The following is a 22,235-nucleotide window of genomic DNA, read 5'->3' as shown; positions in this document are numbered from 1 at the left end:
ACCGCCCAAATATGTCTATATCATAATCCCTAGGATGTGTAAATAGGTTACATGCCAAAAAACAATTTAAGATAGGAGACAGAATTAAGGTTGCTAAGCAGCGGCTGGGTGGCTCAGCTGGTGAAGCATCAGACTCTGGGTTTTACCTCAGGTCATCACGATCTCATGGTTCATGAGTTTGAACCCGGCATCTGGCTCTATGCTGACAGTGTGGAGACTGCTTGGGGTTCTCTCTCTCTCCCTCCCTCTCTGTCCCCCCCCCCCCCGCTCATGTGCTCCCCGTATCTCTCTCAAAATAAATAAATAAACTTTAAAGAAAAGAATTAAGGCTCCTAATCAAGTGACCTTGAGATAGGAAGATTGTTTTAGACTATTTGGGTGGCCCCAATGTAATCACAAGGGTGAAAGAGGAAGGCAGGAGTCAGGGTCAGAATGATACTATATGGAGAAAGACTGGACAGGGCATCAGTGGCTTTAAAGATGGTAGGGGGCATGAGTCAAGGATCAAGGACAGCCTCCAGAAGTTGGAAAAGACAAAACATTTTCTGATAATGAATGCAGCCCTGATGTACTACTTCAGGTTTCTGACCTTCACAACTATGACAATTTTGTGTTGTTTTAAGCCACCAAATTTGTGGTAATGTTACAGCAACAATAAAATTTAATACGATGTAAGAATGAGATTTCTATGAAACATTTATGATGTTTCTCATACAATTAGTATAAAATAAATGCTATCATTTAAGAAACATGTATTTGTGTCCTTAATGCTGCAGCACTCACCTTAAGTCTGTTACCAATAAACCAAATAGTTTCATCTAAACTAATCTTGTTTTTCTAGTCTTTCATTTAAAGACTGATGCTATACTTAGGCTAATTATTCATTTTATGTCAAATGGTTAACAATATTCTATTAATTCTCTCATTGAAAAGACATATTTTACCAAATATCTTTGGAGGAAACAAAGGTAAGGTCCACTCCAACCCTGCCTCAAGTAGCTCACCATCCACATTGGAAGACAAAGAACCAGGCAAGGGCAACAGAAAATGATGCGATAGTGGCAACTTCAGGACACTATGAGAGCACAAGGAAGCAGCACTTGGACTAAAATGAAGGCAGAAAGGTAACAAAGATGGTTTCCTGAGGAAGACAAGTTTCAGCTAAGATTTTTTTTTTTAATTTTTTTTTAACATTTATTTATTATTGAGAGACAGAGAGCATGAGCATGGGAGGAGCACAGAGGAGACACAGAATACAAAGCAAGCTCCAGGCTCTGAGCTGTCAGCACAGAGCCCGATGCAGGGCTTGAACTCACAAACTGCGAGATCATGACCTGAGTCTTAGTCGGACGCTTAACCAACTGAGCCACCCAGGCGCCCCTCAGCTAAGATCTTAAGAGATCATCGAAGTTAGTTCCAGAAAAGGAGTGCCAAGAGTGTTTCCAGAGGGACTCCTGGGTGGCTCAGTAGGTTAAGTATCCAACTTTGACTCAGGTCATGATCTCATGGTTCATGAGTTTGAGCCCTATGTCAGGCTCTGCGCTGACACTGCAGAGCCTGCTAAGGATTCTTTCGTCTCTCCCTCTCCCTGCCCCTCTCGTGCACTCCTCCCCGCCCCCCGCCTTCTCAATAATTAATCAACTAAGTAAATAAACAAATAAAATAATTTTTAGAAAATAGTGTTTCCAGAAAAGGGAGCAACATGTGTAACAGCCTGTGGTCATGAAAGGGCATTGTGAAAGAAGTTGAGTCTGCCAGAACAAAAGTCAAGTGACTGAGTCAAATGTCTAAAGTGAAACAGGAGTTTAAACTACACCCTCAAAGAGTTTGGATTTGAGCCTAAAGGCAATGGGGAGCTTTGGAAAGGCTACCAGTGGGACAGTATAAATTTGCACATAAAAGAACCTCTTGGAGATTAGAGGAGAAATAAGAGATTGAAAGGAGTCTACAGCTGTAGTCCAGGCAAGAAATGATTGACTAAACAGCAGCAGTGGGAATACAGAGATGTTTGACTCAATAAAAACATTTGTAAAAAGTTAATTCATAAGCACATTGTGGGTCATGCAAATAGAAACAGACATCTCACAGCCTAGTCTTATCACAAGATTTCATGGCCCACTTCATATTTTTATTTACTGTTTTATCATCGGCTAATGTTGAAAGGCCTTTAAGGCAAGTAAAAGCCATGCATCATCAAAATGCACAAAATAAAGGGGGCCTGGGTGGCTCAGTTAGAAGAGCATGTGACTTTTGATCTTGGGGTCGTGAGTTCAAGCCCCGCTCTGGGCCTAGAGCTTACTTAAAAGGATTTAAGCCAGTTAAGCATCTGACTTCGACTCAGGTCATGATCTCACGGGTTAGTGAGTTCAAGTCCCGCGTCGAGTGAGCTCCTGCCCACTTAAGGTGAGCCCCACTTCTCTCTCTGCCTCTCATGAGATTCTCTCTCCATCCATGCTCACTTGTGCCCTCTCCTCAATTAAAAAAAAAAGGATTTTAATATTTTAATTCTGAAGTCATTAATAAACTAAGTAACCCATCAAAATAATAGATTAGGGATTATGAATGGGTCCAGAACACCCCACTGTGGCATACAAGTTATTTTGAGCAGAGGGCATGAGTTGCTGAAATCTTTTTTTTAATGTTTTTAAAAATTTTTTTAAATATTTGTTTTAGTTTTCAGAGAAAGAGCACAAGTGGGGGAGGGGCACAGAGAGAAGGAGACACAGAATCCAAAGCAGACTCCAGGCTCTATACTGTCAGCACAAAACCTGACACAGGGCTTAAACCCACAAACTCCGAAATCATGACCTGAAGTCAGATGCTCAACCGAGTCACCCAGGTGCCCCAATGTTTGCTTATTTTTGAGAAAGACAGAATATGAATGAGGAAGGGGCAGAGAGAGAGGGAGACAGAGATTCTGAACTGGGCTCTGTGCTGACAGCAGAGAGCCGGACTCAAGACTGGAACCTGCGGCGAGATCATGACCTGAGCCGAAGCTGGATGTTTAACCGAGTGAGCCACCCAGGCGCCCCTTCCTGAAATCTCTTATTCACCTAAATGCAGAGTCTCCGAAAAGAACTCCAAAGAATTCAATTATCATAAATCTCCAATCCAGGAACAACCAGAAATGATGGACTCTTATCACGTGATGAGAAGTCTCCACACCACACCTAAACATGCATTGTCACAGAACTACCAAATTTCCCATGTATTCTACTAAGGTCCCATTTATCTTTCCTAAAATCATTTGTTTTTCCATAAGCACCCTTCTCTCTCTCCCCTCCCCCTATTAAGATGATACATAAGTCCTAAAGTCTATTTATTTGCCTCCTTGAGTCACATTTTTGTAAACTCTCATGATACATATGAAAATCATGTCTCTTCTCTTGTTGATCTGTCTCTTGCCACTTTAATTCACAGGCCCGCAAACACCAAAACTAACAGGGTAGAAAGAAAATTCTTCCTCACTGACAAGTGAAAATAAGTCTCATCTTTAAAAAGAAAACACAGGGGTGCCTGGGTGGCTCAGTCAGTTAAGCGTCTGACTTCAGCTCAGGTCATGATCTCATGGTTTGTGGGTTAGAACCGTGCATGGGGCTCTGGGCTCACAGCTCAAAGCCTGGACCTTGCTTCGGATTGTGTCTCCCTCTCTGTCTGCCCCTTCCCCACTCGTGCTCTCTCTCTCTCAAAAATAAATAAACCTTAAAAACATTAAAAAACAAAAAGTAAATGAAAGAAAAGAAAAAGAGAAAAACAGTGACTATGATAGTCATGCAAATGATGTTCCAACATGTTCAAAATAAAAACAATCCAATCAATTTTGGCTTCAGTCAAACATAACCCATCACATTACTTAATGTTTTAACTTTGAACTGTACTGCTTTTGTAGATGTTTTTATTTTAATTTGTTTAGGTTTTACATTGCACTCCAGCTATTAACATATGAAATTTATGGCTAGTTTTGTGTTTGCATATACATTTTATAAAAAATAATTTAACATTGGGGTTGCAAAGAAATATTTAATACCTGTACATTACTTAAGTTTTAAAAAACTGAAGAAATAGAACTGATAGGATTTGACGTGGAACTGAATATGTGAACTGATGTGAACTGAAAAGGGGAAGCAATCAAGGTTAACTCTCCAGATTCTAACCTGAACAACTCAGTGGATGATAGTGCCATTCACTGGATAGAAGGAGAAGAAAAGAATTGGAGAAGGCAGAGAATAGCAAAAGGAAGAGGGGCTGGAAAATTAAACATACTTGCTGAGAATGCAAGCTGATGCAGCCACTCTGGAAAACAATATGGAGGTTCCTCAAAAAATTAAAAATAGAACTACCCTATGACCCAGCAATTGCACTACTAGGTATTTATCCAAGGGATACAGGTGTGCTGTTTCGAAGGGACACATGCACCCCAATGTTTATAGCAGCACTATCAACAATAGCCAAAGTATGGAAAGAACCCCAAATGTCCACTGGTGGCTGAACGGATAAAGATGTGGTATATCTATACAATGGGGTATTACTTGGCAATAAAAAGGAATGAAATCTTGCCATTTGCGACTACGTGAATGGAACTGGAGGGTATTATGCTAAGTGAAATTAGTCAGAGAAAGACAAATGTCATATGACTTCACTCATATGAGCACTTTCAAAGACAAAACAAGTGAACACAAGGAAAGGGAAACAAAAATAATATAAAAACAGGGAGGGGGACAAAGCATAAGAGACTCTTAAATATGGAGAACAAACAGAGGGTTACTGGAGGGGGTTGGGATGGGGGATGGGCTAAATGGGTAAGGGACATAATCCATGAAATCCATGAAATCATTGTTGCACTATATGCTAACTAATTTGGATATAAATTTAAAAAAAATAAAATTAAAAAAAATAATAAATAAATAAAAACATACTTTCAGTTGGTACCAAGAAATCCAAGTACAGAGGTACAACAGAAAGACAGCTATTTGCAGCCAAAGAGATGGGTTTCAGCTTATGATATAACTTTGGTAATCACTGGCATACGCATAACATTTGATACCATGGGAATTAATGATATCCAGAGAGTATATGTAGAGTAGGGAAAGAAGAAACCCCGCCACAGAAATTATGTGAAATAATATTTGTTATTTTCCTGAAGACTTTAAGTTCATTTATTTACTTTTTTAGCATAATCTCTACACTGAATGTAGGGCTCAAACTCAAAACTCTGAGATCAAAAGTCACATGCTGTACTGAGTCACCCAGGCACCCTTATTGTTATATATTTTTAAAAAGCAAGAAAGAAAAAGAAGAGAACCAGGTCAGAACCCTGAGGAACACCAACATTTAAGAAAGAGAAGAGGGGCACCTGAGTGGTTCAGGTGGTTAGGCATCTGACTCCTGATTTTAGCTCAGGTCATGCTCTCATGGTTCTTGAGATGAGCCCCTCAACAACTCGCTGACAGCATGGAGCCTACTTTGCATTCTCTCTCCTCTCTCTCTGCCCCTCCCCACCCACACGTGTGCTCTCTCTCTCTCAAAATATGTAAACTTAAAAAATTAAAAAAAAAAAAAAAGAGAGAGACCGAAGGAAAAGGCAATCAAAAAAGGTAGAAATATTGAGAATATTACTGTTAAAAAAGTAGCAAACAAACCAGAAGGGTCTGAAATGAAAACAAGTAGTGGTAAAGGTTATCAGTTGCTGCTTGAAAAATACAATGAGAATTGAAAAGACATTTTTTGTACTTAGTAACCAAAAAGTCCTTTGTGGCCTTGTTTAGGGTTGTTTTGGGATGTGTGTGGAAGTAGAAGCCAAATTCAGAGAGGGTAAATAGGCAAAGAACCAAACAAGAGATTAAAACAAAAGCAGATGAGGGGCGCCTGGGTGGCTCAGTCGGTTAAGCGTCCAGCTTCAGCTCAGGTCATGATCTTGCAGTCCATGGGTTCGAGCCCCACGTCAGGCCCTGTGCTGACAGCTTGGAGCCTGAAGCCTGCTTCAGATTCTGTGTCTCCTCTCTCTGTCCCTCCCCCACTCAGGCTCTGTCTCTATCTCAAAAATAAATAAAAACATTAAAAAAAAAAAGTACTCATCAAACAAAACTAAGAATAACATGGTATTTGTTCTTGTATCTCCCAGTATCTCCCTGCCTTGATTTTACCAGTTTTCTATCAGGACAGTAAGTTTTGATAAGTGTAAAAACACTGTCAGTTACTTTTGGGGAAACTCTTCTCCATGATATCAAAAGTTCCATGGGGTGCCTGGGTGGCTCAGTTGGTTAAGCATCCAACTTCGGCTCAGGTTATGATCTCGCGGTCCGTGAGTTTGAGCCCCGTGTCAGGCTCTGTGGTGACAGATCAGAGCCTGAAGCCTGTTTCGGATTCTGTGTCTCCCTCTCTCTCTGTCCCTCCCCCACTCATGCTCTGTCTCTCTCACTCTCAAAAATGAATAAATGTTAAAAAAAAAAAGAATAAAATAAAAGCAAATGACCACTTCTCAATTACCCAAACAGCAGCTTCAGAATCAAAGTGATCATAGGTTCCACCTTTATCAATTCCTAGTGTACTCAATGGGATCCCAGAATCTGCATTAGTAAAAATTCCATGTAGTCATGGTTCTCAGGTACTTCAGAATGAAACTTTATAAAGTTTAAAAACCACTGATTTGAAAAATTATTGACACATGATTATTTGTGAAATCTAGCATGCAAAAACTGAGATACTTCTGCATACTATCCCAATGAATGCTAAGCAAATTATAATTTTAAAAGTTTCTTCAAGAAAGCCTACTCAACAGTCACAAAAGCACACTGAATAAACTACCCCTTTCATGCAAATTTAATAGTAAAAGGAAGAGATGTAGTCTGGCATGGTTTCCCCTCAAATTTCAGGTAAGAAAAAGACTTATGATCTTTGTATTCTTAAGCAATTCATTCATTAATCCATTCAGTAAATACATATGGAGCTAATATTTACCAAGGACAGTTTATACTTTCCACCTATCATACATGAAATCCAACTTAATGACTAATTCAAATTATTTCATGTAAGTATAAAAAAAAGAGAAAAGTAACCAAGTATTCAAAAATATCACATTTTAGCGGGGCCTGAATAGCTCAGTCAATTGAGCGTCCAGCTCCTGATTTCAGCTCAGGTCATGATCCCAGGGTCGTGGGATTGAGCCCTGCCTTGGGCTCTGTACTGAGCATGGAGCCTTAAGATTCTCATTCTCTCTCCCTCTCTCTCTGTGTCCTGCTCTGGCACTCACTCTCACTTGCATCTCTAAAATTACAAAAAAGAGCGTGGGGGGGTGGTGTTTGAGTGGCTCAGTCGGTTAAGCGTCTGACTTCGGCTTGGGTCATGATCTCATGGTTCGTGGGTTCAAGCCCCGCATTGGGCTCTGTGCTGATAGCTTTGGGTTCTGTGTCTCCCTCTCTCTCTGCCCCTCCCCCACTCACACTGTCTCTCTCTTGCTCTCTCTCTGTGTTAAAAAAAAAAAAATTAAACAAAAAATAAAACTAAATTTTAAAAATCATTTAAAGAATCACATTTTAGATAGCAATACATTTCTTAAACCTTGAAAAGTTCCTTTTTTGTGTGTATGTGGTTTTTTTTTTTTAGACTATATTTATCTATTTTGAGAAAGAGAGTGCTCAAGCAGGGGGAGGAACAGAGAAAGAGGGAGAGAGAATCACAAGCAGTCTCGGCCCTGTCAGCACAGAGTTTGATGCAGGGCTTGAACTCACGAATAGTGATATCACGACCCGAGCCATAATCAAGAGTCAAATGCTTAACTAAATGAGCCACCCAGGTGTCCCAGGTGTATATGCTTTTAAATACAACAGGCTTGAAGGGCAAATTAAGTACTGGGAAAATTTTTTTGATTCATCACGTCACCCCACACATCAAAATATATTCTGATCACTTAAAGAGCTGACTAAGTGAAACTACAAGTGCAACAAATGGATGCCACTGAATGAATACAACTTGTGGGTCAGTCACTAAAAATAAGGGCTTTAAGGAAACAATGGAAAGAGAAAAGCAAATGCAAGGAATTTAAGCGGGGGGAGGCTCAATTTCAAGATCTAGAAGACATTTATGAAATGTGATGCTGAAATCGTCAAAGAAATTGACTATATACTAACAAAAGTAAGGGTCAGGTCATATATTAATTATAATCCAAAAGAAAATAAACTAGGTGGACGGTTTAAAAAATATCAGCAAATACTACAATTATATGCATCCACCTACACAAAGAAATACAAGAAAATGTTCTCTGATCCTTGATTGAGAATCTAATTCAAGATGCTAGGTCCTGGGATTCAGAGATAACAAACCAGATAAACTCAGTAACAGTGTTTAAATGAGACCTCCTAGGTTTGAAGCTAGGATCCACAATTTATTATCTGTGTGACTTTGAACTAGTTCCTTGCCCACTCATTACAGTTTCCCCGTCAGTACATAACAGTTCTTACTCCATAGGGCTGTTGTGAGGATTAAATGAGATGATGCAGATAATGCAACCTAGCACTGGGCATGGAGTAAGTAAACAATAAATGTTAATTCTTATGGTTACAATTGTCTTTCAGGAACTTCCAGTCCATCAGCAGAGACAAACAAGAAGCTGAACACCTTAAGTTTTCATAGACATATACAAAGACTTTATGGAAGTCCAAAGTTACTGCCCCCCACTGAAAACATGAAAGGGCCACAACAATCATTGCTACAGACCACATACCAATTTTATTCATAGCATAGTTTAATCATGACTAAAGACTTCTTATATCAAGTACACAGGCATAAACATAGTTTACATCATTGTGAAACTAAAAAACATCTACATTTCCATCATGCCTACAATAGAGATAGGAGCACAAGTCTTAGCATTTAAATTGATGACCAAACAATACCAGCCCCGCCCCAGCAAAATTCTATTATTTTAACTGCTAATGTTGTAAAAAACAAAAAAACAAAAAAACAAAACAAAAAAAAATCCATGGAAAAATTCACCAGAAAAGGAGTTGGAATTAAGCTCTAATCTTATACTAAGTGAATACGGATTTAGTGACTTAAATTGCAAAATACCCAATTCTAAAACTTTCATTCAATAAAAGTGGTTAATTTCTAATATGCTAGACACCATGTGGAGAGCTAGAGAAAGGATGATGTGCAAAAGCAGATAAATATCCTTGTTATCACAGGATTTACAGTCTAGCAGGCAGACAGATGTTATTTTATAAAATAACAATACAACAGGAAAATCTGGTTGGGACAGAGAAGGGCAAATATCCTTCTCACCTTTAATCTACATGGGAAAAAGTGATTATTACATAAATATTGCAACACACAAAATTAATAAAACTGCATAAAATTAATAAAACTTGCTTGCCTTAGCAAGCTGACCCAAATAGTCAATTAAACTGCTAATTAAAAGTGGGAGTCAGGGGCGCCTAAGTGCATGGTCAGTTAAGCGTTGGACTCTTGGTTTTGGCTCAGGTCGTGATCTCACAGTTTGTGAGTTAGAGCCCCACATCCGGTTTCAAGCTGACAGTGCAGAGCCTGCTTGGGATTCTCTCCCCCATCTCTCTCCTCTTCCCCAGCTTGCACGCGTGCACACGCACTCTCTAAATAAATAAATAAATAAATAAATAAATAAACAAACAAACAAACAAACTAACTAAAAAAAAAGTGGGGGTGCCTGGGTGGCTCAGTCGGTTGAGCGTCCATGATCTCACAGTTCCTGAGTTCGAGCTCCACATAGGGCTTGCTGCTGTCAGCATGGAGCCTGCTTTGAATCCTGTCTACACCCGTACCCCCCCCCCGCACCTCCCCAGCTAGTGCTGTCTCTCTCAAAAATAAACATTAAAAACAAAAAAAGTAGGAGTCATGAGGAGCACCTGTCTGCCTTAGTCCATGGAGTATGTAACCCCTGGTCTCAGGGTTGTGAGTTCAAGCCTCACACTGGATACAGACATTACTTAAAAAAAAAAAAAACTTTTAAAAAAATTTTTTAATGTTTATTTTTGAGAGAGACAGAGACAGACACAAAGACAGAGACAGAGACAGAGACAGAGCATGGGTGGAGGAGGGGCAGACAGAGAGAGGGAGACACAGAATCTGAAGCAGGCTCCAGGCTCTGAGCTGTCAGCATAGAGCCTGAAACAGGGCTCGAACCCACGAAATGCAAGTTCATGACCTGGACCAAAGTTGGACACTTAACCGACTGAGCCACCCAGGTGCCCCCAAAAATATTATCTTAAAAAAAAAAAAAGGTGGGAGGCATGATTTGCCTTTAGCCTTATTACATACTAATGAGATGAAGATATGCCAGTTCAAATAGTCTTACAGTTTCACTGTCAATTTTTGCAAAGGAAATATGTGTACACAAATCTATACAGGCTCAGAAAAACCTGTCTAGACAACCTTTAGATTGTAATGCCATGTAACAATCCACTACAGAAAAAAAATGTCTTGTGTGTGAGGAATTATGTAATATAATGACACCATAGGGGTGCCTGCATGGCTCAGTCAGTTAAGCATCTGACTTCGGCTTAGGTCATGATCTCACAGCTCGTGGGTTTGAGCCCCACACCAGGCTCTGTGCTGACAGATCAGCTTCAAGTTCTGTGTCTCAGTCTCTCTCTGCTCCTCCCCTACTAGCACTCTGTCACACTCTTTCAAAAATGAACATTAAAAAAAAAAAAATTTAACAAAAAAATAATGACACTATAAAATATGATACAAAGTTACAGAAAAATGAAAAACTATTCAGTTTTTTGACTATCTAAAAAATATCTGAATATTCAACTGAACTGTAATATGTAACTTAAGAAAGCTACCTTAGGAGGTACAGGCTTCCATCTATGGAATAAGCTATGGTGATCAAAGGTACAGCATAGAAAATACAGTCAGTGGTGTTGTAATAGGGTTGTATGGTGAGAGATGGTAGCTATACTGGTGGCGAGAGCAGCCTAAGACATAGAAAAGTCCAATCAGAATGTTGCACACCTCAAACTAATGTAACATTATGTGTCAACCACGGTTTTAAAAAGTTACATTAAATCTAAAGCATAAAAATATTCAAAAGAAGGGCGCCTGGGTGGCTCAGTCGGTTGGGCGGCTGACTTCGGCTCAGGTCATGATCTCGCGGTCCGTGAGTTCGAGCCCCGCGACAGGCTCTGTGCTGACAGCTCAGAGCCTGGAGCCTGTTTCAGATTCTGTGTTTCCCTCTCTCTGACCCTCTCCCATTCATGCTCTGTCTCTCTCTGTCTCAAAAAATAAATAAACGTTAAAAATATATATATATATTCAAAAGAATATTTAAGCACCAATAACTGCCTTGAAAGAGTTAACCAATAAAATTAGATTCCAGCACTGAACTTTTTTCTTTCACCTTCTAGAGAAAAGCCTTCTCCAATTCTCTGTCACATCCCTACTGACGTTATTATTAGTGGGATGAACAAAGAAACCCAATACAGGTCATTAGCCACTTTACTAGAATAATTCTACAAAAAAATTTTAGAAATGGAGATTATAAAGACTTTCGAAATTGTATCTTTAAAAAGTGTATGTATTTGCAGTCCTATGATTTCCTTTCCTAAGTGAATCCCTATTGGTCCTGGGCAACCTGTGTACAGGGACTGTTTTTCTTATTCTCTTTTACAGTCCCAAGGACAGAACTTAAGAGATGTGTAACAAATGTCCGTGGATAGGAATAAATCATCATAGTAACAACATCTTTTATACTACACATTGCAGTGGCTAAATTCCTTTAATGTTTCAAAATTATCACAATTACATATAAACTTACACGCATATTTGCAGGATTTGCCATTTAAAACTCATGTAAAATTGCAATTTATGGATTGTAAGAAAAAGCCATAGCCACAGGACATTTTGCTTAAGTTTTTTTTTTTTACCTTAAAGTGAAAGTCTTGAAATGATTTCATCCCCACCGTAAATGTTACTAAGTAGCCTAGAATAAAACGTAGTTTACTTAATCTGTTACCACAAATATGAGAAAGAACAATTCACTCAACTTAACACCATTACAGTACTTATACTTATTCCTGCTTCTGCCTACAAACCTGCCTACTCATAGACATTTTTAAAAGTCTTTTAGAGCCTTCTTTGTAAAGAAAACAGTAGTCTTCTCTAAACATAATGTAAATTAGCTAATATAATCACTGGCTATTTTCCAGAACTTCACAACAATCTTAGTTTCCAATGAGTAATTTATTTTAGTTTTATTCTATTAGTTTTCTTTCCACAAGTCAAAGATTTATAAGTAAATCAGTAATTTGGCAAAATCAGATGTTGGCAAAAAAATCTTTCTTTCTCTACTATAATTATAGTAAGCTTAGCAAATCACAATGCAGGACAATGTAAAGAATCTCAGAAGAAGCATAAAACTATACAACTCTCACACCAAATGACAAATTGTAATGCCACATTGTACGCTGTGGAAGGGAGGTTCAGAGGTGTATCTAACCACTTTTTTCAAGTGAGGTAAAGACCTCTGTAAATCAAACAAGAGATTTAATATTTCGTTCCTCCAAAACTGGAAAACTGAACACGTGGCCTAGGTACAATTTGGGTAAAATTTTGGAAGAGATGAGCAGGCCTTAAAAGAGGACTCCCAAGGGGTGCCTGGGTGGCTCAGTCGGTTAAGCGTCCGACTTCGGCTCAGGTCATGATCTCACGGTTCATGAGTTCGAACCCCACGTCAGGCTCTGTGCTGACAGCTCAGAGCCCGGAGCCTGCTTCGGATTCTGTGTCTCCTTCTCTCTCTGCCCCTCCCCTGCTCATGCTCTCTTTCTGTCTCAAAAATAAATAAAAACATTAATAGAGAGAGAGAGAGAGGAATCCCAAAAACACCATCATTCATTCATCTCCTCCAATTCCGACTAAGACCCCCACCCCACTGTAGGCACTGAGGAACTGAAAATAATCAGCCCCCGATCTCTGCTCTCTGGAAGACAGGGTAAAGTGGCACGGAGGAAGAAAGCACATAAACAGGCACTATGAGTCTTGTATGCGAGTTCTGAGGTATGCATCGAATCTGTATTTTTCATCTATGTATACCCAGGGTGTTACATACAGCAAGTGGTCATTAATTGTTCAGCGAACGAATGAATAAACATGAAACATCCAACAAGAGCCCCGGGTTGCGGCTGCATATTCACCGCCGTCTCCTTGGCCTAGCCGCCCACCATCACCCGCTCATTCCCCCGGCCGGGAGGTTACCCTCTCCTCCGGTTGCCACAGGCAGCTGCAGTAACCAAAGGTCAGCTTGAACTCGGACCCAGGCTGCGCCAGCCGCCCGCCCCAGGGCTGTACTTACCGTTGGTGTAGAGAGACCCCGAGGCCGAGGCGGCCCCGTTCTGGGCCTGGAGGCCGGCTGGGGCGCCGCCGGAGATCGGTATCCCCGGCTGGGACATGACGACTGTGCGTATCGGGGTTGGAAGGGGCTGGTCGGGGTCTGCGACAGCGCCAAACCAAAGAGGTGAAAGACCACTGCTGGAAGCGGAGGGAAGGCGCTAACGACTCGACTGTAGCGAGGAGGAGAAAGGGCGGTGCATCAAGTGTTTAGGTACAGCACGGCATTCTTCCCAGCCCGCCAGCGGCCACGGCTTGGCCTGGGAGCTGAGGTTGGGGAGTCAGACCGGAGAAGCCGAGAACACTCGGCTGAAAGGCGGCAGCCTAGCGAGAAGAGGCCCCGGCCGGAAGTGGCTGTCAGCCGGGAGCCGCGCAGGCGCAATAGGGACACGTGGCACTTCCGGCTCCGGGCTCGCAGCTGCTGCTGATGTCGGTGCGCAGTCTTCTCCCCTCGGGGCTGCCCAGAAGCCACCTGACAGCTCCGGGTGTCCCAGCCCGAAGTACCGTGCTAGACTTCGCCAGCCACGTCACTGAGTCTCACCGTCGGCCGGAAGTGGCGTGTGTCACCTCTACGGAAATCCCCGCCGTGGTAAACGTCATCTCGCCCGCAGTGCCGGGATCTGAGAGCAGTCAGGGCTTCAGTAGCTGCTTTCCAGGGGTAGGACTGACACTGCCTCTCCTCTTGCTTTTGTGAAAATTACCAGAGACGACAGACGTCAAAGTCCTCTGTTGAGACAATACCTCTGGTAGCCGAACCGACTAATATTCATCGCAGTATTTCATTTCACATTTCATGATATTACAGGTGTAAATTTAAAGGAGTGGCTTTTTTTTTTTAAGGGAGTAGCTAATTATGTACGTGTGTTAAAAATGTAATCAAATCGGTAGCAGGGGTAGCTGAGTGGGCTTAGGTCATGATCTCGCTGTCCTGAAATGGAGCCTGTAGGGGCCTCTGCACTGACAGTGTGGAGCCTGTTTGGGTTTCTCTCTTTCCCTTTCTCTCTGCCCCTCCTCCTGCTCTCGCTCGCTCGCGCTTTCTCTCTCTCTCAAAATAAAAAAAAATAAAAAGATTTGTGTCCTTTAAAAAAAAAAGTATAATCAAGGCGACTGGGTGGCTTGGCTCAAGTCATCATCATCTGCTGGTTTATGAGTTGCAGCGCTGCATTAGGCTCTGTGCTGACAGCTCAGAGCCTGGAGCCTGCTTCAGTTTCTGTCTCCCTCTCTCTCTGCCCCTCCCCCGCTCACGCTCTGTCTCTTTCTCTCTCTCTCAAAAATAAACATTTAAAAAAGGGTAATCAAATCAAGGAGGAAGCCTTTGTTTTTTGACTAGAGGACACCAACTAATTTTAATTTTGAAACTCACTGATTCATAGCAGAGTCATGCGAAAGTTCATTAACAGCACATTTAAATGGCAGTTTTATTTCCTCTTCTAAGAGTTTACAGTAAGGTAAAACATTCAAACTCCCTTTTGGGGCAAGTAGACTTTTTTTTTTTTTTTTTTAACTTTTGAGGCCAAAGGGAAGTAGAAACGGGAGTGACTGGATAATACAGTTAATTGATGATCTTGGTAATCATTTTAGCTGCCTTCATTCTAGTTAGATTTTTCCTGCTCTGAGCTGATGATAAAGCTCTTCTTTAAATTATAGATTTGTACTGTTGATTAAAATGTCATGCCAAGGGTTTTGCAATCCGTGAAGGGAGAAGTACATCTTATTTAATTCATTTAATATCAAATGCCTGCTCTGAAATACACTTACATTGTATAATGTTAAATTACATACAAAATAAGCAAGAGTTAAACCACTGTGTCAGGCCTGGAAAGTAAACCGTAAGAATTCAAATAATAAAGGGTTAAATTTTATCCTAACCCTGTTTTTATCATTTGCCTCAGTACCTTGTTAAAAATGTTATTTGCTGTGTGTGAAATTAAACAAGATACAAACAAGTACAAAGATTTCTTTCGGATGAAGATGAAACTTTTGGTCAAACTTTATTGCTTTGTCTTCAAAGGGACAAATGCTTAGACCTGGTCTCAAACTTCCAGTAGTTTGAGCCTGGTGGCTCAGTTGCTTAAGTGTCTGACTTCAGCTCAGGTCATGATCTCAGGGTTCGTGAGTTTGAGCTGCACATCAGGCCCTGTGCTGACAGCCTGGAGCCTGCCTCAGATTCTGTGCCTCCCTCTCTGCCCCTACACCATTCTGCCCCCCTGACATTCTGCCCCCCTGACATTCTGCCCCCCTTTCTCTCTCAAAAATAAATAAACATTTAAAAAAACACTTGCAGTAGTTTAATTTTTTTCTTTTTTTTTTAATGCAACTTCTTAAATGGTTTATTGACCTTGGCACAGGAGTTTGATTTAGTTAAATCAAGCTTTCTTTGGACTTTGTTCTGTTTAAGCAATATCTTTGTGTTGGGGGGGGAACGGTAGAGAGGATTAACCATTTTAAGACATAAATCATGGCTGGTTAAATCAGGTTAAACGCACATAATATGTTAGTGCGTTTTCTAAAATTTGTTCCACCTGTGTTGTTATTCTACAAAAAACTGGTTAAGTCTTTCAAATGTTTTTTACATGTTCAACGTAGTCAATTTTAAAATACTGAGAAGAAAAGCAACATTTGTCATCCGCCTACCCTCAGGGACAATAGGAAGTTAAGTTTAAGGAATTGAGGTAAAAGCATAACTTAAAAAGTTAAGTAATTATCTTATGAAGTATCATCCACACATTGTCAGATCATTCTCTGACTTCTTTTTTTTCTCTCTGACTTCTTAAAGCGTAGGTACATAAACATGAAGCAAAAATTATTAGTGCTATTACCAGTTGTTAAGGTTATTGTTTTTATTTTGTTTTGGTCAACTACCTGTACCTACCCTACAGTACTGTATGTTTTTCTAAACTGATGTCAGTAACATATTCTACCTCTTTATCCTTGTTTTCCAGAACAACAGGACCCTTCTGCCACGTATATACCATTCATATGTATATGAATCAGATTTTCTGCACATAATTTTCAAAGCCTTCAACCCTACTTTAGATTATAAACAAAAAAATAAGTGACACTAAAGAGTCTCAGCAAGGAGACAGCACTATACAAAGAATATTCCATTAAAGTTGATTATTTATTTAGACCCAAAAGAGGTAGACAGCATTCCTAATAAAATTTGCAAGCATGCAGAAGTGGACTCCAGCTCACACACTAGGGCCCCTTTGCCTGCCTGCTCATCACTGTTGAATTGTCAGCTGATAAATAGGAACAATTCTGTTTACTTTTCAGAATAGGGAGAATTCTTTTAGGTCCTTTAATTATTTAAAAATTGGTCCTATTTCAAACAAACAAAAAATGGTTTCAATTACAAACAACAGGTTTGTTCTGAAACTCTCTTGTGACTCCATTTTAAGAACAGTTCCTTTAGCCTCATTTGCCTATGACAGGACATCTGTTTGTATCTAAAGTCAGTAGCTCTGAAGCTACATCACAAGAACACTCATCTCATCCTACACCAAGCCAGCAAATCACATTGATTTCTTTGAAAACTTTTCATCTTTATGTGGTTCTTGCCATTCTCACTGCCCACAGATCAATTTTCATCATCTTGCACTGGAACTATTAGGATAGTTTTTCCAGTTTCCCTCCCTGCAATCCATCCTACATGTTGAATTGAGCTCCTCAATACTGATTCTGTCTTTATTTTCCTGTACCCCAACACCTATAATGCTCCCTGTGCCTGTTCCATCAAGTTTCTCTGCATGGCTTTTCTCATCTTGCACTCAGTAAAATCCAAAGTCCGACTCAGCCTTCAGGGTCTCACATGACCTGGCCCTGCTAACTCTCTGTCTTCTTCCACATCCTCTCTCACTCACTCCATTGCAAACACCCTTGCTATTTCTCTAGCTACTCGAGCACAAGCCTTCCTTTTATACTTATTTCCATTACTTCGGGTGGTCTTGCCCAAGATACACGTTGTGGCTCAACCTCTCACCCTTTCAGCCTTTATTCAAATGTTACCTTATTGTTCAGCCTTTCTCTGAGTACCTCAGCATACCCTTCCTGCTCACTCTATCCCACCCTACTTTTTTTTTTTCATTGCACTTCTCCTCAGTGTTAAATACTTGGGTCTATGTTTGTCTTTCTTCAGTGGAATAAAATTCTGTACATATCCTGCCCATTCTAACGTAATTTTGATTTCATATCTGTCTTCTTGTTTAGAGTGTCAGAGGGACCAAAGACTGTGTCCTTTTCACCTCTGTATTCTCAGCACTTCACTTGGAGCCTCACCCTAAACAGGTGTCCATTAAATGTTTTTGAATGAATAAATTTAAAGTGTCATTTTTTCCCATCTTATGACTGTTTTGCCCCTCATTAATTCACTACAAGTTCATATTTCACATATTGCCTAAACCACATTACTAGCACTTGTTTATAAATTATGTGGTCTTTAATTCTTTTAAGTTATAACTTAAATTCTTAAATTATTTTTTAAAGAATATTTTTAAGTTCATTTATTTTGAGAGAGAAAGAGAGAACAAGCAGGGGAGAGGCAGAGAGATAGAGAGAGAGAGAGAGAGAGAGAGAGAGAGAGAGAATCCCAAGCAAGCTCCACACTGTCATCACGGAGTTCAGTGTGGGCTTGAACTCATGAACTGCGAGATCATGACCTGAGCCGAGACCAAGAGTTTGACTGTTAACTGACTGAGCCACTTAGGTACCCCTAATTCTTTTAGGTTCTTAACTATTATACTACATTGTGCCCCATCTAATACAGTCTTAATAGTATAACTGGTCAGGCCCCATCTTCCCAGGCAACACTGGAAGTACAATATCAAATCCCAATTTGTTTTCCTTTTCTAACTCCAAATACATCTCTCTGTCCCTACACCCTCTACAATACCCTCACACCACAGTATCAGAGATCTGAAATGCAACTTGCCCTCTAAAACCGATCTTTTCATCATACTTTCTGCTAAATGACCTCACCAGCTCCTTCATTCATTGCTTAATTAATTCATTCAACAAATATTGATTAAATGTCTTCCATATGCCAGGCACTTGCTAAGCACCAAGCAAAAACAGAACAGGACAGACAAGGTCTCTTCCTACTGTAAATTTTACAATGGAGGAAACAGAAAAGAAAAATGTATATAAATACATGTTTTTAAGAGTACAATTTGGTGTGTGCTATTGAGGTATCGATACTCAGAGAGTAACAAGTAGAAGCCTGATTTGGATAGGAGGTGACATTTAAGATGTGATCTAAAGGATGAGAAATCTAGCTATGCAAAGAGAAAATGGGAAGAAGAAGGGCTCTGGCAAAAGGGAAGAGCACCTACAAAAGCACAGAGGCGGGAATGAGCTTGCTGTGGTGAGCAAGGCAGAATGGCAAGAGACAAGATTAGAGGAGTAGAAGGGGCCAGAGCCACAAGCAACTTATAAGGCATTGTAAGGAATTTATTGGCTTTGGGAAGCAGTTGAAGAATTGTAAACAGGGGAGTAATTTGATCCAATTCATGCTTTCAAAAGAATGCATTAAAAAGAAAATCCAGGGCACCTGGCTGGCTCAGTTGGTGGAATATTGACTCTTGATCTGGAGGTGGTGAATTTGAGCCCCACATTGGACCTAAAGATTACTTTAAAAAAATCCAGGGGTGCCTGGGTGGCTCAGTTAAGCATCTCACTTTGATTTTGGCTCAGGTCATGATCTCAGGATTTATGAGACGGAGCCCCACATCGGGCTCTGAGCTGAGCATGAAGCCTGCTTGGGATTCTCTCTCTCTCCTTCTCTTTCTGCCCCTCCCCTGCACATACACACATACTCTCCCTCTCTCTCTCTGAAATAAGTAAATATTTAAAAGTTAAAAAAAAATCCAACAGCTGTGATGATAATTGATTTCAGGGAAAAGAATGTAGTTTTTGCAGTAAATCAGGCCAGGGATGCTGGCTATCTCAGTGAGGTAGTTATAGAGGAAAGAGAAGTAATCTATGTTAAAATTTTGGACTTTCATATCTCCGCACTTTTTGCTACTAACATGCAATCAATACCGAAATCTTATAGGTTCCAACCTTTACAGATTCTCACACACAATTCCCTATTTCTCTGTTCCCACTGACCAACCCAGGCTTTTGTTACCTTTCACCCGCATGATTGTAGCAATCTCATTACTGATCTCAGTTTTCAGTCAACCCATTCCAATACAACACACACACTACTGCCAGAGCAAACTTTCAACAACAGCTCTGACCATGTTCCTTCTGTACTCAAAACACTCAAAAGGCTCTATAGTTTGGGAGCCAAGGTCCCCAATAGTCCAGCCCAAATCTACCCAGTCAGATCAAAATACTTGCCTGATGCTTTTCCCATTTGTCTTCCTTTTTGTATGTTATTCTCTCTCATATCATCTCTTCTGGATATTAATCCCCATTTTATATATACATGAACTTTATTGGCTAGTGATGTTAGAAGCTAGAGGTTGTGCTCTTTTATACTCTATTAAAAATGCATCCATTGGGGTGCCTGGGTGGCTCAGTCGGTTGAGTGTCCAGTCTTGGTTTCAGCTCAGGTCATGATCTCACTGTCATGAGATGGAGCCCTGCGGGGGCTCTGCACTGACAGTGTGGAGCCTGCTTGGGATTCTCCCTTTCCCTCCATCTGTGCCCCTCCCCCACTCACGCTGTCTCTCTCAAAATAAACAAACTTTAAAAATGTTTTTTAATTGGGGCGCCTGGGTGGCGCAGTCGGTTAAGCGTCCGACTTCAGCCAGGTCACGATCTCGCGGTGCGTGAGTTCGAGCCCCGCGTCGGGCTCTGGGCTGATGGCTCAGAGCCTGGAGCCTGTTTCCAATTCTGTGTCTCCCTCTCTCTCTGCCCCTCCCCCGTTCATGCTCTGTCTCTCTCTGTCCCAAAAATAAATAAACGCTGAAAAAAAAAATTAAAAAAAATGTTTTTTAATTAAAAAAAATAAAGTTGTCAATTATCCTACCAGAAAAAAAAGAAAAGATCGGGGCACCTAGGTGGCTCAGTCGGTTGAGCATCCAACTTCGGCTCAGGTCATGATCTCACTGTTCGTGGATTCAAGCTCCACGTCGGGCTCTGTGCTGACAGCTCAGAGCCTGGGGCCAGCTTCAGATTCTGTGTCTCCCTCTCTTTCTGCCCCTCCCCCACTCATTCTCTGTCTCTCTCTACCTCAGAAATAAAACATTAAAAAAAAGAAAGAAAGAAAAAAAGAATTTATTCTGGAATAGCAGAGAATTTCATTTCCAGACACAACCTAGGGCTTTGCAAGTCTAGAGAACAAAGGAGGACCCCTCTTTAGAGAAGAATGGCAAAGTTGAGAGGTGGCTGTTATAAACAAAAAGCCCATTGGAATAAACTGGGAGTTCTAACTGTAGTGGCTTTTCATTGGCTGAGTTGTGACAGTCTCTCATTGGCTGGACTATTGCTGAACAAAGAAAAGTTCTTCCCTCCTCCAGCTGTGGTAGTAAAATATATGCTTTTTCCTATTGGGAATGCAAGGTAAGTCTCTTCCTGCAACTGAGGAAAAGTGGTAGGGTATGAGAGCCCTCCCTTCTGGCCTCCTGATTCCATTTTAAATGGGGTTTCCTTTTCTTAATTTTCACAAATCAAACTGAATTCAAGAGTAGATAAGTGGAAAGGAGAGTAGACTGGAACAACAGGTTTCTCTAGCTCACATCAATGGACTTTAGGGAAAATTTTCAATCTCTTGAGGATAAAAATGTACCTAGAATCCTTCATGTTATGAATGAATCACTAACTCATATGAATTGAGTACCTATTGTATGCCAGGCCCTGAAAATAGGTTCAAGAGAAGAAAAGGCAGATATGAGGAAAAGCTCAGGAAGCTTACAGAATGTCTGTTGGGGAGACTTTTCAAAAATCATACATATTTACTTGTACAATTATAAGGTAACTTGAATGTAAGGCGAATTGTACAGTTGCTGGGGAAACCTGTTAAGAGAGAGATTAACCAAGTCTGTGAGGGAGGTTCTGACCAGAGAGGGCTAAAGATTGTAAATAACGCAGCTAGGTGGGAAGGAGAAGTTTGGACAATTTGTTCTGACAGAAGAAATGACAAATATGAAGGAAAAACACATGGGCTGAGCCATTTCCTGAGGCTGTATCAGAAAGGGGGACATCCAGTTATAGATTTTGTTGGGAATTTATCGAATAACCCATTCTTTTTTTTTTTTTTCTCTCTTTTTTTTCAACGTTTTTTTATTTATTTTTGGGACAGAGAGAGACAGAGCATGAACGGGGGAGGGGCAGAGAGAGAGGAAGACACAGAATCGGAAACAGGCTCCAGGCTCGGAGCCATCCGCCCAGAGCCTGACGCGGGGCTCAAACTCACGGACCGCGAGATCGTGACCTGGCTGAAGTCGGACGCTTAACCGACTGCGCCACCCAGGCGCCCCGAATAACCCATTCTTTAACCGCCATCTCCTGTTCCCCTCTCCTAGAATCCTGGCTCAAGAGCAATCTTGAGAGCATCACACTTCCATTCAAGGCATGCAAGTATTTTTATTTAAACATATTTAAGGGTGGTAACGTTAACCCATTAGTGAAGAACAGCCGAGTCAAGACAGTCTTACTTAAAGCTCAATACCTAGCATCTAGCACATTATCTGGTACATAATAAGCTTTGTAAATTACTTGTCAATTCAAGAAACTCGTGTACTTTTTTTTTTTTAATGTTTATTTTTGAGACAAAGAGAGCGCCCCCGCGAGAGCAGGGGAGGAGCAGAGAGACAGAGAGGAGACAGAGAACCCCAAACTGGCTCCGAGCAGTCAGCGCACAGCGCGGCTCCAACTCACAAACTGTGAGATCGGGACTTGAGCCACCCAGGCGCCCCCAAACAGGTATA

General features: G+C 40.8%; 1 protein-coding gene across 1 annotated transcript in view; it reads right to left on the bottom strand.

Moving 5' to 3' along the window:
• Positions 1–13,805, bottom strand: part of SEC24A (SEC24 homolog A, COPII coat complex component) — a 73,027-nt gene extending 59,222 nt beyond the window's left edge. Inside the window, exon 1 of the mRNA XM_047084798.1 lies at positions 13,325–13,805. Coding sequence (XP_046940754.1) covers positions 13,325–13,421 — 97 coding nt within the window. The 5' untranslated portion in view covers positions 13,422–13,805. The remainder of the gene's footprint in view (positions 1–13,324) is intronic.
• Between the last annotated feature and the right edge of the window lie 8,430 nt (positions 13,806–22,235).

Source organism: Lynx rufus, unplaced genomic scaffold, assembly GCF_022079265.1.
Source record: "Lynx rufus isolate CCGP_SWC_20201006 ecotype Redwood Valley unplaced genomic scaffold, mLynRuf1.p SCAF_1, whole genome shotgun sequence".
In the NCBI taxonomy this organism is placed as follows: domain Eukaryota; kingdom Metazoa; phylum Chordata; class Mammalia; order Carnivora; family Felidae; genus Lynx; species Lynx rufus.
Note: the sequence above shows the minus strand (reverse complement) of the source record. Positions and strands in the feature narration are given on the sequence as shown.